The sequence below is a fragment of the Natator depressus genome, chromosome 26 (assembly GCF_965152275.1).
Source record: "Natator depressus isolate rNatDep1 chromosome 26, rNatDep2.hap1, whole genome shotgun sequence".
In the NCBI taxonomy this organism is placed as follows: domain Eukaryota; kingdom Metazoa; phylum Chordata; order Testudines; family Cheloniidae; genus Natator; species Natator depressus.
In genome coordinates this window covers 1,441,510-1,462,044 of record NC_134259.1, presented here as the reverse complement: position 1 = coordinate 1,462,044, position 20,535 = coordinate 1,441,510, and the positions used below count along the sequence as shown (strand labels likewise).

At 46.3% G+C, this 20,535-nt stretch overlaps 1 protein-coding gene across 1 annotated transcript; it reads left to right on the top strand.

The window, feature by feature from the left end:
- Positions 1-1,501: 1,501 nt before the first annotated feature.
- HTRA4 (HtrA serine peptidase 4) lies at positions 1,502-20,086 on the top strand. Its single transcript, XM_074940277.1, has 9 exons — positions 1,502-1,901; positions 3,890-3,989; positions 5,168-5,372; positions 7,208-7,402; positions 8,860-8,892; positions 12,061-12,175; positions 13,461-13,518; positions 16,433-16,528; positions 19,921-20,086. Exons 1-9 carry the CDS (start codon positions 1,502-1,504, stop codon positions 20,084-20,086), a joined length of 1,368 nt encoding a protein of 455 aa, XP_074796378.1.
- The last annotated feature ends 449 nt before the right edge of the window (positions 20,087-20,535 follow it).

Genomic DNA, 20,535 nt, shown 5'->3' with positions numbered 1-20,535 from the left:
TGGTGCTCACAATTCAAGAAGGATGTTGATAAATGGAAGAAGGTTCAGACGAGAGCCACTGACTTGAGTCACTGGGAGTTGGGTAAATCACTTGGCTCTCTCCTGCCTTGAATAAAAACCGGGAACTATGCTGCAAAATCTCAGGCTCTGTTGATTTTACAGCATAGTTCCCAGTTTTTATTCAAGGCAGGAGAGAGCCAAGTGATTTACCCAACTCCCAGAGACTCAAGAGAGTAGCTCTGCAAGAATGAGACTTCAGGCTCCTATGATCAAATCACATCTCACACAGCCTCCAGGGAGCTTACTGACACAATGTGGTAGTGCAGTGCAGAATTAAGTCGTAACTGCTTCTCTGACGCCACTGTTAGCCTAAAGTATGCACACCTGGTACGGGCACTGCGCTCACTAGGGGGTTACAGCCCACACGTGTCCCCAGTACCACTCCAGTCATAACAAGGAGGCCGGTGGCGTCTTAAAGACTAACAGATTTATTTGGGCATAAGCTTTCGTGGGTAAAAACCCACTTCTTCAGATGCATGGAGTGAAAATTACAGATGCAGGTATTATTATACTGCCACATGACCATGTCCAGTCAGAGACTTTCAGCCAGGGGTCTCAAAGCATTTTACAAACATTGCTCACTGAGGTAACAACCCCTGGGCGAGGTCGGCTCTGGGTCATTGCCCACAGGGCAGGACAGGCCTGGAGCACAGGACTCTTACGCTGACCTTGCACGGACCAGCACTAGCTTAGGCCATGTCTATGCTGCATCCACTGCAGTTATTACATCGCTTGTGTGTGTGTGTGTGCGCAGGCTTGGCTCCTCGTGTGAGCAGCCCTGCGACCTCACCAGGAGTGCGTGTCTCCCTAGTACTGTCAGCCTGGGCCCTGGCGGGATGGCTCCTGAAAGCCGGTAACAGGCGATGTAAGTAACAGGGCGTCTACAGTGACACTGCCCCGACCTAACGACTCCACCCCGCTGGGGCCGGTGCGGTTACTAATGGGCCCAGAGACGCACTGATGTGGGTGGGAGCGCAGCGAGGGCTAACGGAGCAGCGTGGCTGCGCCGAGGGCCGAGCCGCTCCCCCGGGGCAGGAGCCCGCAAGGCCCGGACGGGGACGGGGGACCCCTGCCAGGGGCGCTGGAACCCTGCCAGGGGCGGGTGCTGACAGCCCTGGCGCCGCCTGTAACCGGGACCCCCTGCCCGGGACGGGGCCGTAGCGCCCCGACCGCCAGCCGCTCTGCGCCCTGCCCCGGGGGCGGCTCTGCCGCGGGGCTAATGGCCAAGGCTCGCCCGGGCCCCGCTGCGCTGGGGAAGGTGCCCAGTCCCGGGCCGGCGGCAGGAGCCCGCCCGCTGGGCTTGGCAGGGGCCGCGCCTGGGGCTCCTCCCCGACGGGAGGCGCTGCGGACCGGGCAGCCCTTAAAGGGAGCCGGGCCGCGCCGGACGGCGCGACACCTTGGGGCAGCTCCCGGCCCGGGTGCGCCTCTCCTCGGTGCAGCCATGGGGCCGCCCCCCTGCGGGCTCCGCTGGCTCCTGCTGCTGCTGGCCGCCCCCCTGGGGGAGCCGCGGCCGCCCCCGGCGGCGCCCTGCCCGGCGGTGTGTGAGCCGGCGCGCTGCCGCCCGCAGGCCCCCCAGCCCTGCCTGGCCGCCGGGGGGCTGCTCCAGCCCGACCGCTGCGGCTGCTGCTGGCTCTGCGCGCCCGGCGAGGGGCGGCCCTGCGCCCACGGGCTGCGCTGCCGGGGCGGCGCCTGCCTCTGCGCCGAGTCCCCCCGGCCCGTGTGCGGCAGCGACGGCCGCACCTACCGCAGCCCGTGCCAGCTGCGGGCCGAGAACCGGCGGGCGCGGCTGCGGGACGCGCCCGCGGCCATCCCCGTGCAGAAGGGCGGCTGGGGGGAGCCAGGTAAGGGAGCCGCTGACCCGCCGCCTCGGGGCTCCCCCCTTAGCTCTCCCTGCGCCCCCCAGATGCCTGCCCCCGAGCACAGGGCAGGGAAACGCCGAGTCCGGCCAGTTGCCGTAACCAGTCAGCTCCTTCCTCCGCTACCTAACCTGCCGCCCATCCAAGCAGCCAGCCCGTCCTAACAAACGCAGCGTCCATCTGCCTGCCCCCTTCTCCTGCTCACTCTCTTCCTCTCCTTGGTCTTGCTCTCTATTGCCACCTGACTCTTCTCATCCCTTCTCCTTGCTTTCTCTCCTGCACTCGCTGTCTGCTAGGTGCCTTCTCCCTCCTTTCTTCCCAGAGTTCAATACCTGTCACTTTCTCGGTTTTACTCTCGTCTAGTCTCTTACTTCTCTGTGAGATCAGGTTTGTTTTTCATTTCCCTTTGTTCCTGGGTGAGGCAGGGATCATGCAGCTACTTTTGGAATGACTGAATGAATGCAGTTTCACAGAGGGTGTGTAAATGCTATTTCTCCCTAAGGTTGTAACTGGCCAAGTCCAGAGTGAAGGATCCAGCCAAGTGTAGGACCAGAGGCTTGACTTTATCAGCATGGGGTTTTGAGCTCAGCGGCAGGGTTATCCAGAGGGTGTTTTTATGTTTTTCTTTTCTTTTTTTTTTTTTCCTCCAGGACTAGTCTACATTTGGATACTTAATGAAACAGCTATTCTGGAATGTGTGTGTCCAAATGGGAACTTATACTGAAATAGCTATTATGGAACAAAGTTCCAAGACACTTTTAGGTTTAACCGTATGAGAGACTGCCTATTTAATCTGTAAATGCAGGATTTGGAGAGTTAAAAGCCTAACACGACGGTGCTGATTAAACTAGTGGGATGGAAAACCGTTTTCTATGTCTTTGGCAATGAGTTCTTGCATGGCAAATAAGGAAAGCCAAGTTTTAATTGAATTCTTTGGGGTCTAGTCTGTCTCGGTATACATGTTTTGCTCCACTTCTCCCTGAAGATTAAGATGCTGTGTGGGAGGAATCCAGACTGCATCTCCCAGAGCCTGAAGGTGGGCCAGTTCAACTAAACAGTTATTCTACTTCAACAGTGCATTGAATGGAATCCAGTCGGTAGGATCCCTCTATGCTTCACTGCCAGCTATGACTTAATATTAAAATAAACATAGTGGAAGTGAGTAACTGAATGCTGTATTCTCCATATATGATCCATCTAATAATAACACTGGATACTTCCACCCACTGCCCCAGGGGAAGGTGAAAAATCCCTAGGGTCTTTGCCAGCATTCCCTTGAGAGGGAAAATTCCATCCAGACCTCAAACATAATGACCAGTACAACCACATGCCTGGGAAAAAAACACACCCTTGGCATGTTAGCCTGTCTATGCTACAAACTTCTGCTTCTGTCCAAGTAATTGTCTACCTGATTTATTTTCTGCTATTCAGAATATTTCCGTATTTAACAAGATCAACCCTATATAAAAATCATGAAGTAGATGTTCCTTAAGAAGGTGCAGAGAACTGGTCACAGACTAAGCAGATGGAGCAGTAATATGTGCAGCTAAGGTATCTGTTCTAGCACAAAAAGGTCCATGGGGAACAATCCGATAAACACTGGTCAGTGGCTGGGAATAAAGGACTAATATGGGGCAGAATATTGAAGGGTGAGGGGAGTGGGTGGTCTTGGTGATCAGATGGTTCCCAAAAGCCTTTGTGCGTGAAATACAACCTGTAAACTTGTTGTTGTTGAATATTAAAATTGTGATTGTGCCCAAAGCCCCAGTCGAGATCTAGAGCCATTTTGCTAGGTAAATGAAGACAGTCTCTCTTAAAGAGCTTGTGGTCTGATCTCTAGTTCCGTTTGAAAGTGAGCAGATGGTGATTTATATGGTGAGAGTTTGAGAAGCAAGTCAGTGGCTGCTCATTACTGTAATGATCTCCATGTGTAGTGGAAAATGATAAACAGGAATTAAAACCTTTGCCCCTAGGCTCCTTCCATCTTGACAGCCTGAGGTACAAGTTTAATTTTATTGCTGATGTTGTGGAGAAGATTGCTCCAGCTGTTGTCCATCTTGAGCTTTTTCGCAGGTATGGATGCCAAATTAAGGCTGTTGGTTTTAAACTGTTTCCTAATGAATTTGCTGGTAGAGGTGGTTGCAAGCCCTTTTTGCAAATATCTCTGAACTATGGTATAGAAGTAGCAGAGCAAGCTCTTATTCATGAACATTTGAATAAATAGACCACGGTGTGGAGGAAGAAATCCATAAAATTGTCTTCCTCTGGATGTGCCTGAGACTGGCACAGGGAACTCCCATCAGGATTAATTATAGTTAAGCATGTAAACACCATTTAAACTGAGAGGGGAGTAGACTGTCCTGGGCTGTTGCTGTGGACAGTAAAACAATCCTATAGAAATGTCACCGGAGAGGCTTCAAATGCAAGATCAGAAAGCCTGATGCTTGTAAGCAATGCCATTTTGTTTACTATTTGATTAATAGGGACGCTCCTGTCAAATCTGGCCCAAAAGTTAGGTTTTATATAAACAAGCACTTGTGAAAGCTAAAACAAATATAAATGTTTCTGAGTAGCAGCCGTGTTAGTCTGTATTTGCAAAAAGAAAAGGAGTACTTGTGGCACCTTAGACACTAACAAATTTATTTGAGCGTAAGCTTTCGTGAGCTACAACTCACTTCATCGGATGCATCAAAAGCTTATGCTCAAATAAATTTGTTAGTGTCTAAGGTCCCACAAGTACTCCTTTTCTTTTTATAAATGTTTCTATGACTTTAAGAAAAAAAAACAAAACCCAAAGATTCCCCTGCAGCATCTCCAGTCCAACTTTTGCAGCACTGGGCCACAGCATGAGAACCAGAAAGTAAAATGGATTAGAAATGGACTTTTAAAAAGTGTTGCCGAGTAGTTTCATTGACCAAGCTGAGAGTGATGGAAAAAACTATAAAGAAATACACATTATTTTAAAACTTTCCATTTTAGTAATCTAATGTAGTTTTAGTGACACAGAATTTTTGCTCCCCCAGGGTCCTGGTTGAACAAGGGATATTCATGTTGGCAACCTGTGCTGTAGCTTTTAAGATATTCCCAGTACTGTTCCTTCTTTTTAAAAAAAAAAAAAGGGGGGGGGGATTAGGATGAAGATTAACATTATGCTACTATTGTGAGGTTTATATCAGAAAGCACGCCTCTTCAGTGTGAAACTTGGTACAAACTCAGCCTTAGAGCAACAACATAACTCGTTCATTGCACAGGGTGTCCTACTCAAGCCAAGAAGTTCTTGTGTCCAGTGGCTCCGGATTCATAGTGTCAGAGGAAGGACTGATTGTCACCAATGCGCACGTCCTCACCAATAAGCAGAGAATCAGAGTGGAGCTCAAGAGCCGGGAGCAGTACGAAGCTAAAGTCAAAGATGTCGACCACAAGTTGGACATAGCCCTGATCAAAATATATCCTGATGTGAGTATGACAGCTCTCTGGAGAAGACCATCAGGTAGGGAAGCAGAAAATAAACTCAGGTTTAAACTCAAAACAGGTGTATTTATGTGTTTGGTATGTAGTGGTCTTTTCTCCATAAGACTGATAGTGGTATTGGAAAAAGCAAGTTATAACCTTTCTGGGCACTGGGTTTAGGAGCTGCCCCAACGCAGAGAGGTTGGTCTTGCCCAGTTCGAGTACATGCCTTATTTCTCTGTTTACAAGCGGCTGTCATTTAGTAGCTGCAGGAAGACACTGTTGGTTTTTTTTCCAAATAACTTTTAGTTACACTAATAAAAGAATTAGTTCTACTCCAAATAGGTATTTAAAAACAACAACAACAACAAAACACTCCAAACCTTCCACCTGCTTGGAGTAAACTTTCATTTTGCTGCCCAGTTGGTATCTCTGTACGAGGTGCGTGTCTGTAAGAGATTTTGTGTCTCTCTGTGGGAATTAGTTGGGGGTGTTTTGTTTGTTCTTTACTTAAAAGAAAAAAAAATAGGAACCATCTTCTTGGCAAAGCCACAGGGGGGAAGTAAATCTACCCAAAGGAATTGTTCATGTTCTTTTCATAAGAGAACTATCTTTGGAGCTGTATTTAAAAACTCCTGAACCCGAATTGTTGGCTGGTTTGAGTCATTGTGACCTTGATTGTTTTAAGCTGAATGCCCCTTTGAATTGAAAGGAGAGTCACTATGGCCACAGCATGTCACACTGAAATACTGATAAAGTGAAGAAGAGAGGTGATGCATGCAGTGCAATGATTTACGGCCATCCCATTAATGACAGCAGGGCAGAGGTTCTTTCCAAACTGTGAAAAGAAGAGAATGGCTAATATTTCTGGCAGGGCCGTGGGAGGCAGTACACAGCTCTTACTAGAAAGAACAGGAGTACTTGTGGCACCTTAGAGACTAACCAATTTATTTGAGCATAAGCTTTCGTGAGCTACAGCATCCGATGAAGTGAGCTGTAGCTCACGAAAGCTCACGCTCAAATAAATTGGTTAGTCTCTAAGGTGCCACAAGTACTCCTTTTCTTTTTTCAACCGAATACTTGCCTTCTCACTAATAACATGGAAATACTCCTAGCACATGTACCTATAGGACAGCATGGATCAGAGGCAGGTCTACTCAATTCGCGAGTACAAACATAGGTTTAGATGGGTAAAAGGACATTCTGTGGACAATTTCCAAAAAATTGTGACCCTCAATGGATCCAATCCCATTGCTCCATTTCATCACAGCACTTCTTCCATTAAGCCCCACCTCACATATTTTGCTAGCGGGAAGTCTTTGAAAGAATTTCCTAATGCTCCCTAGGTGAGAGTGACAGATTCCCTGCATCCGATGAAGTGAGCTGTAGCTCACGAAAGCTTATGCTCAAATAAATTCGTTAGTCTCTAAGGTGCCACAAGTCCTCCTTTTCTTTTTGCGAATACAGACTAACACGGCTGTTACTCTGAAACCTATTCAGTTGAAATCTTTCTTTTGACACCCTGGTATCCAATCGCTATTTGCTGCCTCCTATACACTCGTGTGCCAGAAACAATTAGCCCTTAGATAACATGCCCTCAAGGATTCAAAGTATGTGCTGATCTGAATGAACCCTGCCGTATGAAGACCTCTCCTTCATGTCAGCATTCAGTGATTAAACCTAGGAATCCTGAACTTCAGAGTGTTTAATAACACTTGAGTATCTACTCTGTAGGCAGCAGAGCAAACTCCCTCTCCTGGAGCCTGTGGGCTTCTGTACTAGTCTAAGGAATCAGTGTCTAGCAGTAGGTGACCAGTTTCATTGTTCTGCCTCCTCCCCAGACTGCCCTCTCTGTACTACTGCTGGGAAGATCCTCTGACCTCCGGCCTGGGGAGTTTGTGGTGGCGCTGGGTAGTCCCTTCTCCTTACAAAACACCGTAATGACAGGAATTGTCAGCAGCACTCAGAGAGGCAGCAAGGAGCTTGGCCTGAAGGACTCTGACATGGCATACATTCAGACAGATGCCATCATCAATGTAAGTGCCAAGTCTAGAGACTTCCCCTTCAGGGGTGGGGACCTTAGGCATGTCCACAGCAGCGATGAGTTCTCCTGTTAGATTTCACTGGGGTTCCTGTGTTCCTTAGAAAATGATGCCCAAAGTGTTCCCAAACTTTTCATTGTGTGAACCACACTGTAATTAACAGAGATGGTCTCATGGATGCCTCTCCTGTTTGCATTCACCTCACATCCATGTGCTAATGCAGGGGCGGGCAAACTTTCTGGCCTGAGGGCCACATCGGGTTTCCAAAATTGTATGGAGGGCCAGTTAGGGGAGGCTGTGCCACCCCAAACAGCCAGGTGTGGCTTGGCCCCTCTACCCCTCCCTGTCCCCTGACTGCCCCTGGAACCGCTGCTCCTGACTGCCCCATCTAACCCCTCCTCTCATTCCTGACTGCCCGCCCCGGGACCTCTGCCCCCGTTCAACCCCACCTGTTCCCTGCTGTCTGACCACCCCAACCCCTGCCCACCACCCCAAATTCCCCTGCCCTCTATCTAACGCCCCCTGCTGCCCAGAGCACCAGGACGGGCAGCTGCCCACCGCGCAGCACAGAGCACCGGGTCGGGCTGCAGCTCTGCAGCTGCGGGGCCCAGCCAGAGCTCGCAGCCCTGCCGCCCAGAGCCTTGCGCTGGCTGCGGGGGAGGGGGGAACCGAAGGGGAGGGGCTGGGGGCCAGCCCCTGGGGTCAGGAGCCGGGCAGGAGGGTCTTGCGGGCCGTAGTTTGCCCACCTCTGTGCTAACCACAACAATGGCTTATGGGGGAAAGGAGCATTAGGGAAGTGTTGAGCGTGGCTTTCGCTTCCCTCACTGCCATTAAGTGTCTGGAAATAAAGAGGAGTCCAGGCCACGCAACTGCTGCAATGCACACAGACTCCATTACACCCCTAAATGTGTCTTGGAGCCATAGTCTGTGCTTCTCATTGGGGGATGGCTCATGAGTGACTGACATGAATGGGAGTTAGATGCAACCATCTTTGTGCAGCAAATTTGACCAAAGCCCTCCCGTAGCCTGTCAGTTCTGTGGGATCTTTTCATCAGTAAAGAGACTCTACCTGCACAATGACCTTACTAAAGGGTCTGATGCCTTCAGGACTCATTCCCCTGTGGATAAGGGGTTATGCTTCCTGGCAAAGATGCCCAGAAGGGCCTTTGGCCTGACTATTCCTATGTGTAGCTGCCAAGGGGGAGGAGTTTCTTGCAAGAAGGGAAGGCTCATGTTCGTATGCCTTGCAGTTCCTAAACTATTCTGCACCCTTACACACTGGGGTATTTTCTCACTGATGTCTAGAACTCTCCCTAATAATCCCCCAGCAAATTATGGGTATCGGGGTTATTTCAATACAAAAGTGCCTTCCTCAGACTCCAGCAAATTTTGTCAGGGAGTGGTGGCCTTAATGTGACTGTAATGTCCTCTCCAATTGTATTCTCTTGCAGTATGGAAATTCAGATGGGCCCTTGGTGAACTTGGTAAGTTTTCCTCCTCACTGCCAATCTTTGCCTATTTCCAAAGTTCCTTTCAATTTCCTATTTATTGCCAAGCGTCCTATATGGGCTTTTATTTTATTTACTGTAGCTGCTAGTAGAATAAAGTAATTTAAATGATGGCATCATTATGTGAAGTAAAGCCCAAAGTCGTTAACCCCATGAAGGCTGAATTCTCTTTTCACTTACAATTAAACCTGGTCTCTCTCTTTTTTTTTTTTTTTAACAAAAAGTTTGGACCAAAAAACCCCTATTCATTTACATCAAAAAGTTCCAAAGAACTTTCTGAATTGTAACTGAAAAATTGGAAACCAAAAGATTTTGACTAAAATCTTTGTGAAAAGATTTTTTTTCCACAGAAAATAGACTCTTCTGTGAAAAATCTTTTTCATTGAAAATCCAGTTTTCTGTTTTGAAGAACAGTTTCAACAGAAAACTTTCCACCAGCCCTACCTACAGTGTCATAAATCAGGGATAGCTCCATTTAATCTAGTGGGATTACGTGGCAAGCAAGAAGAGAATCAGGTTTTCTCCCCCCCCATTCTAATTTAAATTCCCCTTTGATTCTACATTTATTTAGTGTTATGGTTTACAGTCTAACACACGTGATGAGTCTATTTCACCCTGGAGTTAAGTGAACTGAACTGAGCTATTGCTATTTGAAATATTGAGAAAGCCCTTGTCTTAATCTGGGAATGCTTTTGAAAATGTAGCTACCCATCACAAACATTCTTCTATCCCGGGGAGACTCTCTGCATCTAAACTCAAGGAGCACCTGTGAGAACCGATGGGCAGAAGAGTGTGAGAAAGCAGAATCTGAGTACTGTGCCTCATTTGTTCCATTGTCACTATCCCCACTACAGAGTGGACACTAAAGAGCTCAGCCCCCAGAAGTGACCATTGTGACAACTTTCAGAGTAGCAGCTGTGTTAGTCTGTATTCGCAAAAAGAAAAGGAGGACTTGTGGCACCTTAGAGACTAACACATTTATTTGAGCATAAGCTTTCGTGAGCTACAGCTCACTTCATCGGATGCATTCAGTGGAAAATACAGTGAGGAGATTTATATACACACAGAACATGAAAAAATGGGGGTTACCATACACACTGTAAGGAGAGTGATCATTTAAGATGAGCTAATACCAGCAGGAGAGTGGGGGGGGGAGGGGGGAGAAAACCTTTTATAGTGATAATCAAGGTGGGCCATTTCCAGCAGTTGACAAGAACGTCTGAGCAACAGTGGGGGGGGGGGGGGGGAATAGTTTTACTTTGTGTAATGACTCATCCACTCCCAGTCTCTATTCAAGCCTAAATTAATTGTATCCAGTTTGCAAATTAATTCCAATTCAGCAGTATCTTGTTGGAGTCTGTTTTTGAAATCTTTTTGTTGTAATATTGTGACTTTTAGGTCTGTAATGGAGTGACCAGAGAGATTGAAGTGTTCTCCGACTGATTTTTGAATGTTATAATTCTTTTACGTAAAGACGGTCCAGTTTGCCCAATGTACATGGCAGAGGGGCATTGCTGGCACATGATGGCATAGATCACATTGGTAGATGTGCAGGTGAACGAGCCTCTGATGGTGTGGCTGATGTGATTAGGCCCTGTGATGGTGTCCCCTGAATAGATATGTGGACACAGTTGGCAACGGGCTTTGTTGCAAGGATAGGTGCCTGGGTTAGTGGTTCTGTTGTGTGGTGTGTGGTTGTGTGGTGTGTGGTTGCTGGTGAGTATTTGCTTCAGGTTGGGGGACTGTCTGTAGGCAAGGACTGGCCTGTCTCCCAAGATCTGTGAGAGTGATGGGTCGTCCTTCAGGATAGGTTGTAGATCCTTGATGATGCGATGGAGAGGTTTTAGTGGGGGCTGAAGGTGATGGCTAGTGGCGTTCTGTTATTTTCTTTGTTGGACCTGTCCTGTAGTAGGTGACTTCTGGCTCTGTCAATCTGTTTCTTCACTTCCGCAGGTGGGTATTGTAGTTGTAAGAATGCTTGATAGAGATCTTGTAGGTGTTTGTCTCTGTCTGAGGGGTTGGAGCAAATGCGGTTGTATCGTAGAGCTTGGCTGTAGACGATGGATCGTGTGGTGTGGTCTGGATGAAAGCTGGAGGCATGTAGGTAGGAATAGCGGTCAGTAGGTTTCCGGTATAGGGTGGTGTTTATGTGACCATCGCTTATTAGTACCGTAGTGTCCAGGAAGTGGATCTCTTGTGTGGACTGGACCAGGCTGAGGTTGATGGTGACAACTGCGGCCATGTGCTGAGCTGTTTAGAAAATCTGGCCCTGAATGTGCTTAACACGCAGCTGACAGACTGCACCCTCTGAACCATGGCAGCCTTTGTAACTAACACAACCTGCAAACTTTCCGCTTCAAATACCGTCACCTTTCTTGGTGTGTACAAGCAATGGCAGGATGCTGTTGTGGCTACTCCACATGTGTTCAGTCCTGCCAGATGCTGAGCACCCACAACTCCCATGAACTGAGTAGAACTTGTCTGTCACTCTGCAGGGTGAGATCCTGGGTGCTGATAAGGCAGAAAGAATGGCTCCCCTGTAAATGGCAGGGCGAAGAAATGGAAAGGATTAGCACTGCACTGCGTTCTTACTGCAGGCACATGGTTTGCTAGCGTTAGATTCCAGCTAGGCTGCATCAAACACTTTGCTGGGGGTCTGGACTCTGGTTATACCATTCTGAACTTGCTAATACCATGGTTTCCACTTACCCTAACGATCTGTATTCAGACCTCCCAAAGCCCAGTGTTTAGGTGTTCCAGGGTCCTTGGATCTGAGTCTCTCCTCACTTTATTTTCAGGTTGGAGTCTTTATAATTGTACATTTGTATTCACAAATTGGAATTAAATGGTGGGGGAAACGGGGTTAGTTACTCTTCCCTTGCACTTGTCACTGTCAGTAGTGTTAACAAACTCAGCAGTGTAGATAGCTTTACTCTGGTCCCTTTATATGTCCCTATGGTCATATGATCAACTAATTTTCCAATGCCATTCTGGCCAGCACTGGGTCAATTTTGCTGTGAAAGTGTTTGCCACCCCAGTAGCATGGTACGTTGTTGCCTCTTGCAAACCTTGCACCAAAAGTGTCCCAGTAAGAGGTGTTGTATAAGCCAGGCCTGGATACTCTTGCTACGTTCTCTGTAACAGGATGGTGAAGTTGTAGGGATAAATACGCTGAAGGTAACGGCTGGCATTTCCTTTGCAATCCCCTCTGACCGAGTCCGTCAGTTCCTAGAAGAATCTCACGACCGGCAGATGAAAGGTAGGAGTGTTGTGTTCAGCAGATGATGAGACCTTTTGTGATGCTGTCTAATCTCTTATCCACACTTACACTCCTCTGACCCAGATGTGGGCATGGAGGGAGGTATGGCTGGGTGACAATTACAATGAATGGCTTGATATACTCTAAACTGGGAAGGTCTCTCCTGTGTGTTGCGCACAGACTAAAATACCATTTTAGTATTCATTAGTCATTCTCTCCAACATTACTAGCCCTAATGGGAGAACGTTATCTTCCCAGTGTGCCAGTTAACTCAGATTAACTAACCTTTGTGTGGAAGTGACTGGAATGTGGCTTGGTCAGATGGACATGAAATTTCTCTGTAGCATATTGGGGTGGGGGGAGCAAACCCATGTCATGTGGTAAGATGTTAAGAATGCAGCCCTGGTGGGGACTTGGCGCACACAGGAAACACATATCTGGATGCAACGTGCCATGTTAGAACTATCGTTTCAAGCTGTCCCTCATTCTAGTAGAATTAAGCACCTTTTGCATGCTGTATTCTGCAGGTTCCTCACAAGCATGTTAGTTTAGAGTCACCCGACCAAGCCACTCCCTCCACTTATGCTCTGTGTCTCTGTCCCATTCTTGAGGAGTTTCCATCTCATGTAACATGCAAAGAACATCCTCACTTGCTGGTTCTAGGATTTATATTTTTTTATTAGCTCATTGACTCATCTACATGAATAAAATTTCTCACTGTGTGAGTGAGTATGAGTGAGTCACAGCTGGAACTGCCCGAAACCTCCTTCCATCAGTCCATCCACAGGTGGACAGTGACAGCCTTCACAGAGACTTGTAAAGAGATGTCAGAATCCCGCTCTCTGTCCCTATAAGCAGCCTCTACTACTGTGCATCTCCTGTGACCTACACATATGTGCATGTCCAGTCACAGCCCTGTTCCCGAGGCCCCTGTCAGGGTGAGGTTTGCTGTTGAAGGCTCTGATCCAAAGCCCACTGAAGTCCGTGGAAGAACATAGCTGTTCTCCATTCTCGTGGCGTCAGTGGGCCCATAGTTCCATCTTCTGATGTAAAGATTTGAGCAAACTTAAACTATACCATAAATGTGGCTTTTCTATTCAACATTGTTATCCTTCTAAAAGTTACTCTCACAATCACCCAACAGAATTTTAAAATTGGAGCTGTTTTGTCAGCTCCTAAAACCCCCTTTTCCCCTTGGACATTCCAAGCAAATGCCTGATGTTTCTGGAGGTACGGTTGTGCTGTGTCTTACTTGATTTCATGAATGTTGACTCTGTCCTTCTAGGGACGATTCGACCCAAGAAGAAATACATGGGATTCCGAATGCTTCCTCTCACTTTTAAGTAAGCTTTATTTTCTGCACTCGTCACCAGCTTTCATGCAGTCTCTCACACTGTCTATTGTTTGAGGTGGGGGGGGTGTTCCCAGCTCGAGGAGACGTACCTGCACCAGCTTTGATTGAGCCAACATAATAAAAATAGAACGCAGCTCTGGTGACACAAGCAGCCGGATGGGTTAACAGCCCTGAGTCTGTGCCTAGCAACTTGGACAGCTACATCCTAGGGGCGGCTAGCCCCTCCCACTGCTCACGCCACCATAGCTAGACGCTATTTTAGTGTGCTAGCTCAATCAAAACTGGTGCAGGTGTGTCATCCCGCCCCCCCCCCCCCAGCTCAAAGACTTACCCTCACTATAAGGACAGAGAACTCAAGACAGCCAAGCAGATAGTCAATAAGTAGTTCAGCCATAACTCTCTTCTTGGGAGCTGGAGAGATTCTGGTGCATTTACAGAACTTCCTCTAACAGAGTGGAATTTGCTCCTATGCAGTGCTGTGCAGGTAGGCTAAGCCAACACTTCATCTATTTATAATAGAACAGATATAATTGCTTTATGTGTATGTATATGTATTGATTATGACCCACACCCTCAGTCACTTAGTTGGCAAACTTTTGGGGGCAGGCACTGTTCTCATAGGCATCTGTACAATGCCAAAGATGAGGCCATGATCTAGATTGGAGCCTCTGAGTTCTACAGCAGTATTAATAATAATGGCGATTATACAGGTGACGAGGGAATCCAGAGGGATACCAAGGGTCCTAGGGAACTTTCAAACGTCAGCAGGAAATAGTAGCATGATATTCAGTTTAGAAAATTGCAAACATACCTCTGAGGGGAAAGTGACACCAAATAATAAGTTTCATAGAATATCAGGATTGGAAGGAACCTCAGGAGGTCATCTAGTCCAACCCCCTACTCAAAGCAGGACCAATCCCCAACTCTAAATCATCCCAGCCAGGGCTTTGTCAAGCCTGACCTTAAAAACTTCTAAGGAAGGAGATTCCACCACCTCCCTAGGTAACGCATTCCAGTGTTTCACCACCCTCCAAGTGAAAAGGTTTTTCCTAATATCCAACCTAAATCTCCCCCACTGCAACTTGAGACCATTACTCCTTGTTCTGTCATCTGCTACCACTGAGAACAGTCTAGATCCATCCTCTTTGGAACCCCCTTTCAGGTAGTTGAAAGCAGCTATCAAATCCCCCCTCATTCTTCTCTTCCGCAGACTAAACAATCCCAGTTCCCTCAGCGTCTCCTCATAAGTCATGTGTTCCAGTCCCCGAATCATTTTTGTTGCCCTCCGCTGGATGTTTTCCAATTTTTCCACATCCTTCTTGTAGTGAGGGGCCCAAAACTGGACACAGTACTCCAGATGAGGCCTCACCAATGTCAAATAGAGGGGAACGATCACCTCCCTTGATCTGCTGGCAATGCCCCTACTTATACATCCCAAAATGCCATTGGCCTTCTTGGCAACAAGGGCACACTGTTAACTCATATCCAGCTTCTCGTCCACTGTAACCTCTAGGTCCTTTTCTGCAGAACTGCTGCCGAGCCATTCGGTCCCTAGTCTGTAGCGGTGCATGGGATTCTTCTGTCCAAGTGCAGGACTCTGCACTTGTCCTTGTTGAACCTCATCAGATTTCTTTTGGCCCAATCCTCTAATTTGTCTAGGGGCCTCTGTATCCTATCCCTACCCTCCAGCGTATCTACCTCTCCTCCCAGTTTAGTGTCATCTGCAAACTTGCTGAGGGTGCAATCCACACCATCCTCCAGATCATTAAGGAAGATGTTGAACAAAACCGGCCCAAGGACCGACCCTTGGGGCACTCCGCTTGATACCGGCTGCCAACTAGACATGGAGCCATTGATCACTACCTGTTGAGCCCGACAATCTAGCCAACTTTCTATCCACCTTATAGTCCATTCATCCAGCCCATACTTCTTTAACTTGCTGGCAAGAATACTGTGGGAGACCGTGTTAAAAGCTTTGCTAAAGTCAAGGAACAACACGTCCACTGCTTTCCCCTCCTCCACAGAGCCAGTTATCTCGTCATAGAAGGCAATTAGATTAGTCAGGCATGACTTGCCCCTGGTGAATCCGTGCTGACTGTTCCTGATCACTTGCCTCTCCTCTAAGTGCTTCAGAATGGATTCCTGGAGGACCTGCTCCATGATTTTTCCAGGGACTGAGGTGAGGCTGACTGGCCTGTAGTTCCCAGGATCCTCCTTCTTCCCTTTTTTAAAGATGGGCACTACATTAGCCTTTTTCCAGTCGTCCGGGACTTCCCCCGATCGCCATGAAGTTTCAAAGATAATGGCCAATGGCTCTGCAATCACATCCGCCAACTCCTTTAGCACTCTTGGATGCAGCGCATCCGGCCCCATGGACTTGTGCTCGTCCAGCATTTCTAAATAGTCCCGAACCACTTCTTTCTCCACAGAGGGCTGGTCACCTCCTCCACATGCTGTGCTGGTTGTTATTAAAACAACTTTAAAAATAGTATGTCTGACAGGGGTTAAAAAAGCTGTTTCAAGCATAAGAATCCAGTTGTTAGTGTGAATGTTTGTATTTAGGACTTTGCATTGAGACTCGCTGACAGCAAGCCATAGCATCAATTAATTATGCTTTCAAAAAACATCCCTGAATGTTGACAGCCTTGCTGTAGGATGAATTTTTTAAGTGTCTGCATTTCTGGACAAACAGGAATGTTTGTGCATTTATAGCTATGCCAGTTTAAAATCTGTTGGGTCGTCTTGTCCCAATACCAGGAGAGAATAATACTGATCCATTTCTGAATTGGCAATATTAAAAAACACTGTTTTTCCTCGGCCTTCTGCGAGCTAATAGATTAAGCAGTAATGGGCTGATTAGTATTTCACATGAAGAGTTTTACCACCATGATTTCTTTTCTCAGTCTCATCCGTGAACTGAAAATCTATGATAAAGATTTCCCAGACCTGAACTCCGGAGTCTATGTTTTTGAAGTGATTCAAGGAACTGCTGCTGCAAGGTAAGAACCTAAAGATGAAGGCCGCACCGTCTGCCTCTTCATGGGCATTGCAGGGGCCTCTCAAATGCTTCTGTTGCAGTGTTCATGTAAGAGATCTATACAACCTTCTTTAATGCTATGGTCTCTGAATGGAGGCTGATATTTTGCTCACTCACACAGTCCACACCAGGATGGCTTTCTGTGAGCGGCCATCACAAGTACAAGATCAGTTCAAGTCAGAATCCATTTCCCCTTCCCCCCTCCTTGTTCTAAAAATACCTAGAGCATTTTCAAATCTGAAAGACCAAATGATTTTGGTGTGTTTGGGATGAAAGGTCCTGTTGTGCTTTCTGTACTTGGGCAAAATTCTGGCTGTTGTCTGTGGGAGACTTGCCTGAGTAGAGGATTGTGCCTTAAATCAGGACAGATTTATCAAATGTGTTGGTTTTTTGTATTTTTGTTAGAAATACTGAAACTTGTATAACGTGTTCTTGAGTAGAAAAGGGTTGAATTTATATAGTTTAACTCTTCATAACTTTTTCCATCCTTATAATCTCCAGCAGACTGAGGGTGGTGCTCGCTAGCAGTAAGTCATAAAACAAACACGTTGGAGCTGTAATTATGTATTGTATGTACACATGTATACGCTGACTACAGGATGCTGCCAGTGTTCAGGGCACTGCTGAGACCAGAAGAGTAGAATCATATTAATTCATAGATTCTAAGGCCAGATGGGACCATTATGATGATCTAGTCTGATTTCCTGTATATCCCAGGCCAGGGAACTTCCCCAAAATAATTCCTAGAGCAGATCATTTATAAAAACTTCCAGACTTGATTTAAAAGTTGCCAGTGATGGAAGATCTACCATGACCTTTTGTAAACTGGTCCAATGGTTAATTACTCTCACCGTTCATGCCTTATTTCCAGTCTTAAGTGTCTAGATGTCAAGGCTAGTAGATTCTGTTGTACTTTAAACCAGAAATGGAGAATGACTTCCAAAGTTTCAGTTCAAGAAGAATTGCTAAGGGAGTGTTGAATCTGTCACATGCAGACTGATACCATATACAATGGGGAGAAAAACCACATGATTGCTACTGCTTTCCTCTTTGGGCATGTCTACACTGCAATTGGGAGGTGTGATTACAACATGTGTAAGCTTTGATCTAGAATACGAGTAACAATAGCAGCGTAGTTGCCCAGCTCCAACTAGCCGGAGAACAACCTGCCCCAGGACCCTGGGTTGAGAAGCTCGCCTCTGTGGCTGCCTTTACTGCCATGGCTACATTGTTGCTGTTACTCAAGCTGGCTTTGATCTAGCTAAATGAAAGCCAGCATGGTATGCATATTTGCTGCAATCATACCTCTGACTGTAGAACAGGTATAGTCTGTGAAGGTAAGTGAGAGAGGTGAGTCTGCACCATATGCCAGAAATCCCAGTGAAATCCATGGGAGTCTCATATAAGGCAGGCTTGCAAGATCAGGTTTTCTGTTAGCAGCAGCTATAGCCTGAATGTGGGCAGGTGTTAATGCAGATGGACCTATGCACACAGCTCTATCAATATCCTAGTTTTCTGGCCTGCAACATGATTTACTTCAGTACAAGTCTTTGCTGAGTCCAGTTGTTCCATTGGACTAAACTGTGTGGTGGTTTTATGATGTGAACATCTACCCTACCACCAGGGGACTAGTTCAAGACTGCCAAGCTCAGATCACCTATGACCGAAATGAGCTTTGAACCCAGTTCCCCAGAAATATTAAGTTAGTACAGGAAACCACAGGATTTAAATATGATGGGCAAAATTCTAGCCTGATTAAGATTCCATGTGTATTCCCATTTAAGTCAACAGTAGTAACTAATGCAGAATTTAGCCTGCTAAACAATAAGGTCTGCAATTTGGAACTCTTCCAAGGTTTGTAGTGTTTTATTTCACATTAAAAATTGCTGAACTTCTTGCACGTGTATTGATGATGTCTGATTTTTGGGATCTGTGTGATTTGTACTGTAGTTTCCTTTCCCATTTTTACTTGACTGAGAGTGTTTACAGCATATGTGTCAGAAAGCTTCCCCATTTTGTGTGTATGTCACTTTACAATTTTAGTCTTTTCTCTAAGACTGTGTTTATATTAGAACAGTGCTGGGGGTGAAGGAAGGGAGAATATTAGACACCAGACCTGTCCCGTGCTAAAACTCAAGGGAATAAACCCAGCCATCTGTTGGGGGGGGGGGGGGGTGTGGTTTTTTTTTTTTGTTTGTTTAAGAAGTTCATCCACAGTCCCAGTTTGATAGCATTTCCTATGCATCCCTCTCCGCTTCCCCCCGGTCCTGTGACTCCAGTAAAGGCTGATGCCCAGAGCTAATGAGTCTGACTGTGGAGCTGAGCATTCTACCTCTCCATAAGAAGGCCGAGCTCAAGTGAACCAGCTTCGTTGTCTGACTTCTATCACTGAATTGGGGCATGGGTGGTCCTACAGTGGATTCATACTCCATGATAGACAATTCAGATCACCTATAACTAAAAGGACTGCTCCCCCTCTTGCTTCTCTTTCCAGCAGGTACCTCTTTGGGTGTACACGTCTGTCAAAACTTCCATTAACTTAATTAGTAAAAATTGGAACCTTGGTTAAAATTTCTTGTCCCCCTGCATAGTGGTACTTAATGCAGCTCTCTATTGTTTCGAGTCCTGCTGGTTACACTGAATAGGTACCTAGTTACCAACCAACAGCTCTTTGCATGCCTTGATTCTATGTAGTAGGGCCTTTTCTGAGGGTTGTATTGTATCGTATCTAGCAGCTTGGGGCTAGCCCAGTGACTCCAATAAACCCATCCCCAATGTGTATGCTAAAAAGATAAATGATCATTCAAGGAAATATACTGTAGTTCTGAGGCAATAAGGCTGACATTTGGATACAGGTGGTTAGAAGCTGGGGTGTGATCTATGAAAGCCTGTGAATGCTGCTTGCACTCTAGAAGGGAGGAATTTTGGAGTCACTGAGATAAGTGTGGGCAATCCGCACAAGCAAGAATCAGCATGTAGCAGATTCTCCTTGCATGGAGAGTTTTCTATTACAGGTGTTGTCTTCTCCCTCTTGTATGCAGAAGTTGATGACTGCGTTAGTTACATAGTGATACTGTTTGTGTGTAATTCTAATAACTAGATTATCTGAATTAATTTACAGTGGCTACCTCTAGAGTAGTGGACTGACTTAAGTTGCCCTTGTTGAATTTTAAAGTCCTTAATTATGTAGACCCCACCTGTATTCAAGACCTATTTTGAGGCGTATCTTTACACAGACAGCACTGGCCTTTTACATAGATTTCAGCATTGTGACGAGGGCAGGCGGTGATTAGGTTCTGGAGCTTACTCTCTGCTTTATCATCTGATTCAAAGTCTCTGGTTTCTTTGTTGCAGCTCTGGCATGAGAGATGGTGATGTGATTATCAGTATTAATGGAAAAACAGTCACCTCGACAGAGGATGTAAGTGAAGCTGTTAAAAACAATGATGTTCTTTCAATTGTGGTTCATCGAGGAAATGAAGATGTGATCTTGAATATAATTCCAGATGAAATTGATTAAAGGCTGACTTCCATCAGAAATAGATTAATTAAACAAAGTCAGACCTGCAGTATGTGGCTTAAGACAAAGCTTATGCTGTACGCAGTTTTCTAGTATAATGTAGGGAAAACTTTCACAGGTGGTCTAGAAAGCAGTATTTAGACATAAGTAGGATTTTTTAAAATTCTAAGAGAAAGCAAACTGATTTTTTCCAGTGTATTTTACTTCAAACATTTTTGAAAGTGACTACTGAAGTATGGTTTTTTTTCCCCCCTCCTTTTCCATATTTAAAGCTAGCCAAAAAATACTGGGTTTTAGTCCAGAATGTAGACAAAGCTAACTCTATTGTCTAAACTTGAAATACTATTGAAGTTAAGTGCAGATCGCCTATTACTGAGAACGTGGGGCCTGGTCAAATTCTGGCTGAAGTCAAAGGGACTTGAATGAATTTTGGAGCTTTTGCTGAAAGT

What these genes read in the sequence shown, in the direction of transcription:
- HTRA4 (XM_074940277.1), top strand. Translation starts at nt 1,502, where the DNA reads ATGGGGCCGCCCCCCTGCGGGCTCCGCTGGCTCCTGCTGCTGCTGGCC. An exon ending in AGACAGATGCCATCATCAAT is followed by an intron (nt 7,403 to 8,859) that starts GTAAGTGCCAAG and finishes ATTCTCTTGCAG; the next exon opens with TATGGAAATTCAGATGGGCC. An exon ending in TCACGACCGGCAGATGAAAG is followed by an intron (nt 12,176 to 13,460) that starts GTAGGAGTGTTG and finishes CTGTCCTTCTAG; the next exon opens with GGACGATTCGACCCAAGAAG.